We start from the raw sequence: 13,461 nt of genomic DNA, 5'->3' as shown, positions 1-13,461 counted from the left end.
ATTAATTTATGTTAGCAAATTGCAGCAATTTATGTTTTGAATGTACTGAAAGAAAATAATTAAAAAAATGTAAAAATAAGTGGTTGCCGTCTCTCAATTCACTAGTTTGCACAATTGAAATTTAATTTTCGCTGAACATAATTTTTTTTAAATACTTGCTGACTGAACAATTGAACATATTATATTATTGTTGTCTGTAAAAAATGGCTCCAAAATGTAAGGTATAGACAAATACCCGACGACGTGTATTATATTGTTATAAATCATTTATCTAAATTGAATTCAAAAATACTGATCCTCATCATCATCAAAGATACTGTTCCCTGTAGAAATTAGCTATTGTGTCTGTGGTCGTCCGCTCCGTGAGCCCGTACAGGTCACCCGTACAAGTGTGATACCAGCTTAATACATACAAACATTACAGGGCAGAACAAATCGACCGAGGAGATATGCACGATCGTGAACAACCTGGAGTATGTGCGCCGCTCGCTCTGCGAGTATGACGACGACCATATGTAAGTGACAATTATATTCATATATACATACAATTATATATACATATATGTATATTTACTAATTAATAATGGGTTTCATATCTTGATGCTCGAATCTTGGATATGGTTGTTATATGATTTAGTGAGATTTTCTTTCTTGTAAAAAACTTTCAGACTGGAAATGTAGTTTTAGTAAGTTTGTCGTGTCTCGGATAACACGTTTAGCTAGCGGTTCCGGTCGGCCACTATCAGTTGTTAATGATAACGATCATTAAAATCCGATATTTTATGTACATAAAAACATAGGCAATTTTAAAAGAAGGTGTGATTGCAATAACATTAATGTCAGAAATAAAAATAAAATTGTTGCACACCATACTAGGTTAGAAAAAATTAGTAATTCTTTTAAGAGCAATTGCATACGTTTTTATAATAAACTACCACATGAAGCTACTGGAATGTCTCTCAAAAATTTCAAAGTGTTCTTAAACGCAAGCTTTTGGGAAAGGCTTATTATAGTGTTAATGATAAAAAAGATATACGACTGTGTGCTTAGTTTCTAACAAGTTAGCCCGCTTCCATCTTATCACTTACCATCAGATGAGATGTTACATACCAAGTGTAAAGAATAATAATAATATTGAGGAGGATGAAAATTCACAACCCTTTCGGTTTCTACACGGCATCGTAACGCTATGCTAAATCTATCGAAATGCTAAATTTGCTTGGTGGTACGTCTTTGCTGGTAGGGTGGTAACTAGCCACGGACGAAGCCTCCCACCAGCCAGACCTGGACCAATTAAGAAAATCTCAATCTGCCCAGCCGGGGAATCGAACCCAGGACCTCCGTTTTGTAAATCCACCACGCATACCGCTGCGCCACGGAGGCCATCAATAAGTATTCAGAATTTTTATTTGAAAGTTCAGTTATTGAATGTTATGTACAATTCTTAAAATTGTATTTAAAACCAATGATGAAGTTGACGAACAACTAATAACAATACTATTTTACGCGCCAAAGTATTTTTTTTTCAATAAACAGCTTTTTATGTGAAAGCCAGTTCGAAATTTAAATTAAACCTTTAACAAGTTACCTCTTTGGTCACCATGTTGCGGAGTAGAAGATCGTTCCATTTTTAAATTACACGACAGATATGATTTTACATAGTAATTTATTTGGCCGCTAAACACGACGATATGGATTTTCATACAACTATTGCCGCCCGCTGCTCGACCAGTACAGCAAGTTCGATTTATCTCAAAGAAGGTTGTCAAAATAATGTTCGAATTTCCAAGCATGTATGAGAAAAACAAATCTATCGTTCCTCATTTCACATCACTACTTTAAACTTGAAGGACAACTGTTCACGCTCGAAAGGAAAACTATTGAGTCGCTCGCATTTCCACATTTCCTTTGCTATCCTACTCGCAGTTGAGTTCAACGTAGTTTCCTTAGCCGTTTGTAGGAAATACTTATATGAAAAGAGACACTTTGCACGTGTACTCACGCGAAAGGTTACATCGAAGGTTATTATGTATTGGATATTAGTAGAGATGTTTATTTCAAATTGTACTTTAGAAGTAAATAGTTTTGCTATTAGTCGCCAGTTAAGAGCGCGCAGCGCGTCGGTACGATATGGATAAAATTCGAAACGCAAACGAGACGCCGAATTATGACGGACGACGGAGCAATTGACGCACGACGCAAATTTTATGACGTGAGCGCCAAAACCATTTTTACCTAATTGCAAGTAAATTAAACAACATAACGAAAAACAAAATGGTCATGTTCAAGATATTTACCTAATTTTCTATACAAAACAAAAATTCAAGAAGAAATTCCTGAGATTGAAAGCAAAATGTGAGCAAAACAAGTATTTTTCAAAAAAATAAACTATCGAGAAAAGTTTTACAAATTGTGTATTTTGTATAGTCATAACACTTTGAAATATCATTTACCCAAATATCAGGCTCCTAACTTTTCCAGAATCTGAGATCCAGAACCATTTGTAACAACCAAATTACATATTGCACACTCTTAACATAGTGAGCTGTCGACCAAACCTAGTCGTCCACATATCCACATCGTACGTATCGCATCAACCGAATTTTACATTTTTCGGTAGATAAAATCCTCAATAGCTCAACGGTAAAAGCGGTCGGATTCATCACCGAGGGGTGGTGGTTCAATCCCCGTGGATCTATTGTCGTACCCACTCCTAATACAGACTGTATTCCCGACTAGTTGGAGGGGAATGGGAATATTGGTCATATTTAAAAAGATATGGCAAAATTCTTTAAAAAAATAATCCGTTCGACGCGATCCATACGATGCGGATCAGTGGACGCACTTGTATGACTAAAATAAACAAAGAATACTAAAATCCGTTTGATGCGATACGTACGGTTTGGATCTACGCCTACCATTACACTGCGTTTTAATAAATACCTACTAGCGGATACCCACAACTTTGTCCGCCAGAAAGTAATTGTAGACTTAACATTTCTAGACAACTTTTAAAACTATATATAGTATAAAATAAAATTGGATTAAAGGTACTGTTACGCATGCTCTAAAATAGCATGCTACGAACGTGCTATTAAGTATGCTCCATACGAGCATGCTTATCATCAGTTTACATTTGCTAGCATTAGCAATAACAATAAGCATGCTATTTTTAAGTATGCTCCTGAATAAGCACACTCAAAGCAAACATTCCAATTACACATGCTAAATTGTATCTATCGCTCTCTGTCTATAGTATCGTGTTAGACAGGGAGAGATGAAGGTGAAGAGAATACAGAATAGCAATGCTGATCCACTAGCATACTCAATAAGCAAACCTGTTCAGACGCGCTAAAAGCACGCCCCCTTCCACCCGCGCAGCAAGTAGCATTCTCATAAATCGCACGACTGTTGATTCTTGAAGAAGGTCGAAATAAGCATGCTCATTATTAGCAATGTTGCGATACACATGCTAATAAGTAGCAACTGCTCAATAGTAGCATGCTTTCGTGCTTGAAATGAGCATGTGTAATAGTAGCTTAATAGTTTAAGTGTCAATTAGGAATATTTAGTGCGAGTAAGTGCAAACATACATATAAGACTGCTAAATAAAGCTGTTGGTTATTCTAGTAAAATAAATGTATATAACTCTTCTTTTACGCTTTGCCGTAGTCGGGTAAAAGGTTGTTTTTACGTTTTTGACAGAAATGACAACTTGATGATATTTTATGTAGCCACTTTTTTGTAATAAAGGTAGAGTTACCTTTTACCTATTTTATGGATAGAATTACTCTTTGCCGTCGGAGTACTCATATTATGTGCATGGGAAAATACAATGGGATGAAATATCTTCGTGAAACATTTCTAGAGGCACTCGTATTACGGCGGGAGACAAATGTGAGCCTCCTGTAGGATCCTATTTGTATTTTCTTTCTTTCATTTTCTTGGAAACTATAGCGACAACCGAGTATTATCCATTAATCACTACTGTCATACCAGCCTCAGGGGTTAGGCTTCATATACTTGATTGGGGGCCACGATAGCTCAGTGGATATGACCTCTGCCTTCGATTTGGAGGGCGTAAGTTCGAATCCGGTCTGGAGCACGCACCTCTAACATTTTAGTTATGTGCATTTTAAGAATTTAAATTCCACGTGTCTCATAGGTGAAGAAAAAACATTGTGTGGAAAACGGTATACCTGAGAGTTTTCTTAATTCTCTCTGTGTGAAGTTTGCCAATTCGTATTGGGCCAACATGATGGACGATTAGCCTAATCACTATGAGTGAGCCAAATAACCATAGAATCTGACTTACTAAAACTACATATATGTATTTCTCTGTGCTATAACCACCATTAAAAGGTAGGTAATAATGCCGCTTTTACGTCATCTCTGAAGCACGGAAAAGGGGTTGAACGTCAAATTAAGTCCTCCAAAATTAGAAACCCATCCAATTACTGAACTGGGCTGCTGTTGATGTTATGTTTGTATACGTTGTAACTTGTATTCGATTGAACGTTGAAACTGACAAGCTTGTTGTTATTTGCTTGTAATATTATTGCAATGTAGTGTAATGCGATATGACGTGATGAACTCAGACCAATTATTGTATAGGACCTGCCTCGCTAGACGTTACTTTTCTGTCACAGTATATGATCAACGATCTAATGCGATTATAAAAACTGTCTCTATAGTATCGATGTTTCATAGTTGTAATCGTGTTCGTCGGTTAAAGAGCTCCGGAATAATACCTTTTTGTGTAGTTGAATGATGTCAGCTCCGACGCACGAATGCAGTTTACTCTTTCAGATCGACTGTCTAAATAGGTGTATGTTGCCCCGCAGCATACATTATGTACATGTCAATACACATGCCTGAAAAGTGGCAGAGCACGGTGAAAGGTGCGCAGAATAGGTTGCGCATAAAAACGTAACGCTGCCATTCGTTCATCGCATTTTACTGGCAATATTTTTTTTCATACCGGAGTCTATATATGAACAATCGATGAAGTTTTGTTTAAGATATTCTATACCAAAACTAAGCTCTTTTTCCTCAGATAATGACAGACAATTTTGTTCGTGAATTTGGGTGCGATACTGGTCCTATTATGATCTGAGATGATGAGTGATCCAACTGCCTCTTTGGTTCCGCTCATGGAAACCCTCGGTTGTGTCTTCCTCTAAGAAATTCTTAGTAAACATTCTCTCTCCGGAGGTGGGAAGTTTCTGATGTTATACAACGTGCCTCGGAGAATACTGTGAGCCATCGATTTTGGTCATCATACATTACTTTAATTAACATTTTGATAGTGATCGTTACAAAGACAAATATAATCATCAATAGCCAACCAACTCTATATCCCCTTTCTTAAAATGAGGTAGGCCTACCCCTACAGTGGGCCGTTCAAATAGACTGATAATGATAATGATCTTTAGAATACATTTCATAGATGACTCATATTAAGTCTAAGATTTTCCAATGTGTTTAATTTGTAACGTCTAGTGCTTCATCATTAGCAACCCATATTCAGCTCTCTTTTGTGCGCGAGTCTCCTCTTAGAATGAGGAGGCTTAGGCTAATAGTTCACCACGCTGACCCAATGCGGATTGGCAGACTAAACACACGCAGAGAATTAATAAAATTCTCAGGTGCATGCAGGCTTCCTCACGATGTTTTCCTTTGCCGTTTGAGACACGTGGTATTTAATTTCTTAAAATGCACACAACTGAAAAGTCGGAGATGCATGCCCCGAACCCACACCCTCCGGAATCGGATGCAGAGGTCACATCCTTTGGGATATCACGCAACCCTACTCTAGTGCTTACCTTACTTAAAAACCATGTCTTTGATGATTATTATACATCGTAGTGCAAACGACGAGAACGCGCGGCAGTTGGTGCGCGGTGCTCTCGGCACGCTGGACTCTAGAGCCACGCGCGCTGCCGCCCCGCTAGCGGCGCGCGCCCGACCGCCCTTGCGCAAGGCGGTCTTCCACCTCGCCTGGTCGCCCGACACGCTGCCTACACCACAGGTACAGTCGCCGACATTTAAGCAACGTAAGCTAACTTTAACTACTTGTACTATTATGTATGTATTCTATGCTCTAAACATAAATACAACCATAGCTTCAAGGCATCTCAGACATAAACTTTATTATTTTATCTTAAAATTTCATAACGTATGTAATATAATAATGAAAATACAGCTTTAAACTAGCAATTCGTGTATGCGGGTATAAGTATATAATAATCTGATTCTCAGAAAAATATCCAACAATTTTCATTTTAATTTTTTTTTCACATTAATTTTTAGACAACGTACAAAAAAATACTGACCCAAGCTCGATCATCCAGGTACTAGTTTATTATATGCTATCAAATATACTATGCACAAAAATTAAGGGAGCAGAAAAAAAATCCAAATTTTTAGGGGATTTTCAACAGGCTGTAACTTATACAAAAATGGTCGTACAGCAAAAAAATAAAAAGCAAATTGTAGCTCTAAGTGTTTAGTTTTTGGATCTGAGTTTGAAAATTTTTTTTTGAAAATATTTTTCGAGTAATCATAAGAAAACCACCGAAAAAAAATATTTCGAAATTTTTTTGGGTTTTTTTTTAATCTACGGACGTGGAAAAAATTTTTTCGACTCAACCTCCATATGGACCGGATAGCTTGTTTATTCAGATTTAATTTTGTTTTTTTAATCTCGATACGAGCATTTCTCGCTGAGATATCGATGTTTGAATGGAAAAAGATCATTTTGTCTTTGATTACGAAAATTAAGAATTTCGCTCTGAAAATGTCATAATTTTTATCAAAAATGAAAAATTTTTTTTTTTTAATTTTTCTCTCAATTCTCTATTAGTGACTTGAAAAATTAAAGAAAAAAAAAATTATGACATTTTCAGACCTAAATTCTTGCTCCTTTAATTTTTTCAAAAATTCGATCAAGTGGGAAAAAAAAACGGTTGGCTGGATTGAATTGAAACTTTGTAGGGTTTTTGTGGGTATATTGAACAGTAAAAGGCACACTTAACGTCAGTGGTTTCCGCAATATTTTTGATTGGGCGCTTGATTTTCCAAAAAACGACAAAAAGCCCTTTTTTGCATGCTTTTTCAAATTCATGTAATGATTGAAAAAAATTTTTTTTTCAAAATTCAATTGCCAATCCTTGTAGAAAATTTATTCAAGTTTGTAAAACCAACCTCAAAATTTTTGTGCAATCATTGGTTGCTGAGATATTGGTAATCAAAGACAAAATGATCTTTTTCCATTCAAACATCGATTTCTCAGCGAGAAATGCTCGTATCGAGATTTAAAAAAAACTAAATTAAATCTGAATAAACAAGCCATCCGGTCCATATGGAGGTTGAGTCGAAAAAATTTTTTCCACGTCCGTAGATTAAAAAAAAATACCAAAAAAATTTCGAAAATTTTTTTTCGGTGGTTTTCTTATGATTACTCGAAAAATATTTTCAAAAAAAATTTTCAAACTCAGCTCCAAAAACTAAACACTTAGAGCTACAATTTGCTTTTTATTTTTTTGCTGTACGACCATTTTTGTATAAGTTACAGCCTGTTGAAAATCCCCCAAAAATTTGGATTTTTTTTTCTGCTCCCTTGATTTTTGTGCATAGTATACATATATGCATAATGCCTCGTCAACTCAGTGGTTCGTGTGGCTTCGGATCACAAGATTCTGGGTTCAAATCCTGGGTGGCTATGAACTTCTTAACCATTCGCTGCCCGCGAGTATTTTATCGAAAAGCCCGTCTGCGTTGAAGAAGCCAACGCAGACGGGCTTTTCGATAAAAAAATCTTTATATTCCTCTATCGCGTGGAGCATGATACTGTGCTCGCTATTGCCCTTAGTTTACTTTATATTTTTTTACATGTCACGTAACGGATACGATGGGCGACCGGTCGTCCATTTAGGAGTCAAGAGGTTAATAAAAATTCCCAACCTGAAGTTGAAAAATTGGTAGTATTCCACCCCCATGTAACACCACCAATTTCAATATGTCAGCGTGGTGGACTAAGACTAACCCCTCTCAATCTGATAGGAGACTCGAGCTCAGCAGTGAGCCAAATATGGGTTAATAACGAACACCCCCGTGTCCCAGTCATTATCTGATAGTTATCATCAATATCAAACATAATCCCCCTAAGTCTGTAATACCGCAGTGGACGGAGGGAGGCTTGACCCATAAGTGGGCTGTTAAAATAGACTTAGACTAATAACCTTATAGACCCGTAACACCTAACAATTTTTCACTCCAAACGTAAGACACTTCTGTGACTATGTGAGCATAAAAGCTAAGCTAATTACCTTCGCCGACACTCACACAAGCGTACTTATCATAGCGTAGCGATTCGTTAAGGGCTCCCATTTCGGGCCACATAAAACGGCTTACGAATCCTGCGACTAACAGTGTCTATGTGTTATAAATCTATGGCTAATGATGAGTTTATTTATTCCAACGTATCGTGTACTTTTGCTACTAGGTATGCAATAGACTTCCATGCAATATCAGGTCACGTTTCATCCTGAAGCTTTGATCCCGTGCCATTATAACTTTATAGAACTAATAACCGGCGCACGAAGCACTTTTAGTTTTTTCTCGCCACCATTAAGTTCCGTCGATCCTCGAGGCGTATTATATGGAAATCGATGCATGATATTGCAATCGAATTTGATACTTTTTATCCGTAGAGACAGACATGCATAGATACTAGTAACTTTTTAATATAGATATCACAGGAGACATTTTAAGAAGGTTGTTTAATTTTAATTTTTAGCGCTATTTTACTTCATCAACATCCTGTATTCGTCCACTGCTGGACATAGGCCTTTCCGAGAGCGCGCTACCACACACGATCCTCCGCCTTCCTCATCCAGCCACTTCCCACTACCTTCTTGATGTCGTCTAGCTGGAGGGCGTCCTACACTGTGTTTGCTGGTACGCGGTCTCCACTCCAGAACACGTCTGCCCCAGCGGCCATCTGTTCTACGACAGATATGGCCCGCCCACTGGCACTTCAATTTGCTTATCCTTTGGGCTACATCAATTATTTTCGTTCTCCTACGGATTTCCTCGTTCCGGATTTTACCCTTCAGAGAGACTCCTAAAATAGCCCTCTCCATAGCTCGCTGAGCGACTTTAAATTTGTGGATAAGACCAATCGTCAGTGTCCACACGTCACGTCCGCTCCATACGTCATCATCATCTTTACTTACGCTATTTTACTTGCTTAATGATATAAAATGATTAATAGCGTCTTCTTGTTTGTTAATAAATCAATACAGCTTCAAGTAGACTTGAATTTCAAGTGCGGCATAATAATCCATGTTCAATATCTGTGAACAGGTGTTCTGAACACTTTATTCCTTTGCCGATACTTTATAATACTTATAAAAGTTACGAACGCTCGGCAATTCGTATAATTTGTTCCTATATACATAGACTTATAAAATAGGCAGACGGTATCTCGCTGTCAAACAACTGAAGCACCATAATGGCGCCGAGTATCTATGTGTGAATGGGAAGTGCATTGCAAGTTAAAGGAAACTAATGGCGATCGGTCTGTCTTCATTATGTGCATCTTCATGTTCTTGTTTCATGTCTACGTATAAGCGAATTGGGTTTTGTCATTTTTTAATTCAGGATATGCTGTCTGGACTTTTTATTACGTCTTTGCCTAAATAGCGCTGTTACCTGGAATTGGAATTGTCAAATAAAATGATACTTTTAAAATCTGAATAATACAGATTTTCTAAGCATAACTGCTGACTCTGAAATTGAAAATGCTTAAAACTCACATGATTCTCGTGAGTTGCCCCTAGTTTCATACCAGTGGCCAGCCATAAGGCCCACGTAGACGAAAGAATTCGAAAAGTATTCTGAGATCTGCCGCACACTTAATAATTGATTGATTCGTTTAATGCGATGTTTATTAAACGCAAAGTGTTTATTAAACGCAAGCTTTTAGGAAAGTCTTATTATAGTATTAATGATTATATAAATGATAAAAAATCTTGGTGTTAAACTGTATACGACCGTGTGCTTAGTTTTAAATAAGTTTATAAAATGGTGGTAAACAATAAAATAAACCTTAGCTGAGTTTGTTGTGGGCTCTTGTCGGACCAAGCCAAGTTTGGAACCCTCGTAACCTTAATTTTAAGTTTTCGACTATTATTACCACCATTAGAAATTATCGGTTGTAGTCGTAAGGTTTCCACGCGGATGAAGTCACGGAAATTCGCTAGTTGAGTCATAAACATGTTTGTTGTTCAGGCTATAACCCCACTTCTGGAATTCCTGGATCAACATCTGTCGTCTTTGAACACCTGGTTGTTACCGCGGGTGTTCATCCGAGCTCTCGCTGGCTGCTGGAGTGCTGTGCTCAAGGAGGTGTCGGCGCAGGCTGATGCTGGAGGTGCTGAGAAGCCAAGAGTGTACCACCACAGGCTCAGAGAAGCCTTGGATCTCCTCGCTGAATTCTTCCACGCTGAGGGAAAAGGTACGTTCTAACTTACAAAATTTTGTCAGACATTTTGATATTTGTGCTTTTGAGGTAGGTAAACCATAAGTGATGGGGAGGTGCTGAGAAGCCTGTATAGAAGAGTCTACTACCAAAAACTCAGGGAAGCCTTGAATCTCTTCACTGAATTCTTCCACGATGAGGAAAAAGGTATGATCGAGATATCTGACATTTTGTCCTTTGTGCTTTAGGAATATGTTGATGTATCTTGTTGATTAAGTGGTAAAGCTTTATTAGACCCCCAACCCACGGGGCTATGATTTCGGGTAATAACCTAGTGGGTTGAGTCCCGGTCGGACTACGAAATATTGATTTTTGTTCAAGAAACCTGTTTTTTTTTTAATTTAGGAAATTGGTGGTGGTCCTAGATAAAAAAGGCGGACGGTATTTTTTTTATTCTTTACAAGTTTACCCTTGACTACAATCTCATCTTATAGTAAGGAATGATGCAATCTAAGATAGAAGCGATTGGAGGAGGATGAAAATCCACACCCCTTTCGGTTTCTACACGACATCGTATCGAAACACTAAATCACTTTGTGGTACGTCTGGACCTCCGTCTTGCGCATACCACTGCATCACGGAAGCAGTTAAAATTATAACTTATAGGTAAACTAGGCATACCCAGTTTCTGCAGCACCCACGGCTATAACTGATCGTGTGTTGGTCGCTGCGTGCATGACGGCTTGACTTGACGCATAAATGAAACGTCTTCGCTGCGGGCAGCGCTGCAGAAACGTGGGTATACTTGATCGTCAATGGCTAGCATAATAGAACGTCTATGAATTTAAAAAACTTTGCAAGGAGTACCTGTTTTTTTTTTCTTACATTTAAATGTTTTAAACAGACAGAACTTTCTTAATTAGCTCACTTACGAAAACTTTTAATGTTTTTAAACTCCAATTTAGTAAAATAATATTAACTTCGGCAATATTTATTCGTACGTTTGCCGTCTGGCAACTTGAGCAATTTACCAGTAATATCCTCATTCGTTACACATGTGGGTATAGTTCATAACTAGCGATGTTTACTCGAGCGCCTCACAGAAACAGTCGAGATTAATCTCAATCCTAAATCATAAACCGAGAAAATTAACTATTTACTGCACTGCATGGAAGATTAGATACTAATTTTACAATTTAAACAGTTAGGTACGATATGGTACGGTAGAAGGTATGTTAAAGATTCAAATTCAAATTTAAACTATTTATTTGCCAGAATTTATTCTACTTAATATTATAAACGTAAAAGTTAGTATGGATGTTTGATTGTTTTGATTAACACATAGGCTTTCTCGCAAAAATCACAGTTTCCCGAGATTTGTAAAAAACTGATGGTATGAATGTTTGTTACTAGGCTAGGCTCCATGCTTGGCCTACTCATATTTGCAATTTATACTGTTGATATCATAAACTGTATAAAGCACTGTTCGTGTCATCTTTATGCCGATGACACGCAATTGTATATATATTTATATACTATATTTCATTTGATCCAAAAGATACAGCAGATGCGAGTTTAAAACAATACTGACTAAGAGCAAATTTATTTATGGTCAAAAAAAATTTTGGTTTTTTTTATTCTGGCAAAAAAATTCTTAGTATTAAATCCCACAAAATCTAAATATATGGTTCTTGGCTCTAAATCAATGATTAATAAAATACACGCGCTTAATCCTAGCATTACAATGAACAACAGCAACATAGAAAAAGTTAATGAAGCACGTAATTTAGGGGTTGTTTTTGACGCATCTCTACGTTTTGAGACTCACGTTATCGATGCTGTCCGTAACAGTCTTTACCGTTTGAAAGTGCAGTCACGGATCTCTATTATTACTATTAGCATTTTAATAAACTGTCATTACCCTATGGCCACGAAGAAACTGTACTGAATATTTGACTGCAATGACCAGGTTTGCCGATGACAGAAGTTCACAACGCCGAATGGCTCCGGCTGGAACAGAGGATGCAGTACCACCAGGCTCCGACCGAAGAGCTCTTGGAGCGGTGGCTAGCTGATAGATTGATGGAGCAGACACGGACGCCTATGCCATCACCATACGGGTCCATTCTAGTTCGGTAAGTTCAATTTTTTTTTTTTTTTCTTTACAAGGTAGCCTATAATCACACCTGATGGTAAGTGATGATGCAGTCTAAGATGGAGGCGGGATAACTTGTTAGGAGGAGATATAAAATCCACACCCCTTTCGGTTTCTACACGACATCGCTTGGCGGTACGTCTTTGTCGGTAGGGTAGTAACTAGCCAAGGCCGAAGCCTCCCACCAGCCAGACCTGGACCAATTAAGAAAACCTCAATCGGCCCAGCCGGGGATCGAACCCAGGACCTCCGTCTTGTAAATCCACCGCGCATACCACTGCGCCACGGAGGCCGTCAAAAGTAAAAGTAGTAATATACTTCTTTCTTAGTAGTAATAGGGAGTTAAAATAATACAATGCAGTTTTTAATGTATTATTTTTAACTCCCCATTAGTTCATTCCAATGGTATTAAATGGTCGTTGGTTATCACCTACCACTACTTAGTACTGTATACATATAGTTAAATAAATAAATAAATATACTTGAACAATACACATCACTATCTGGCCCCAAAGTAAGCATACAGAGTAGCTTGTGTTATGGGTGCTAAGATAGATTATAATATTAATATACAATTATATACTACATATAAATACTTATATAATGTATAAATACACACAGACACTGGAAAACACTCATGCTCATCACACAAATATTTTCCAGTTGTGGGAATCAAACCCACGGCCGTAGATGCAGAAAGCAGGGTCACTGCGCCACGCGGCCGTCAATTTTTTTATTATTTCATCTCGTTTTTTATAATCGAGTTTTCATCAATTATCGACGATTTGAGCTAAGCTGAGCTATTTTTATGACGTAGCTG

General features: G+C 37.6%; 1 protein-coding gene across 1 annotated transcript in view; it reads left to right on the top strand.

Annotated features, from left to right (window-relative positions):
* Window positions 1-13,461, top strand: part of LOC112044946 (BAI1-associated protein 3) — an 82,051-nt gene that overhangs the window by 61,877 nt on the left and 6,713 nt on the right. The window contains exons 18-21 of the mRNA XM_024080962.2: window positions 425-515; window positions 5,869-6,031; window positions 10,297-10,522; window positions 12,456-12,621. Coding sequence (XP_023936730.1) covers window positions 425-515; window positions 5,869-6,031; window positions 10,297-10,522; window positions 12,456-12,621 — 646 coding nt within the window. The remainder of the gene's footprint in view (window positions 1-424; window positions 516-5,868; window positions 6,032-10,296; window positions 10,523-12,455; window positions 12,622-13,461) is intronic.

Source organism: Bicyclus anynana, chromosome 15, assembly GCF_947172395.1.
Source record: "Bicyclus anynana chromosome 15, ilBicAnyn1.1, whole genome shotgun sequence".
Taxonomy (NCBI): domain Eukaryota; kingdom Metazoa; phylum Arthropoda; class Insecta; order Lepidoptera; family Nymphalidae; genus Bicyclus; species Bicyclus anynana.
The sequence above is the reverse complement of the archived record's forward strand: the minus strand, read 5'-3'. Positions and strand labels throughout refer to the sequence as shown.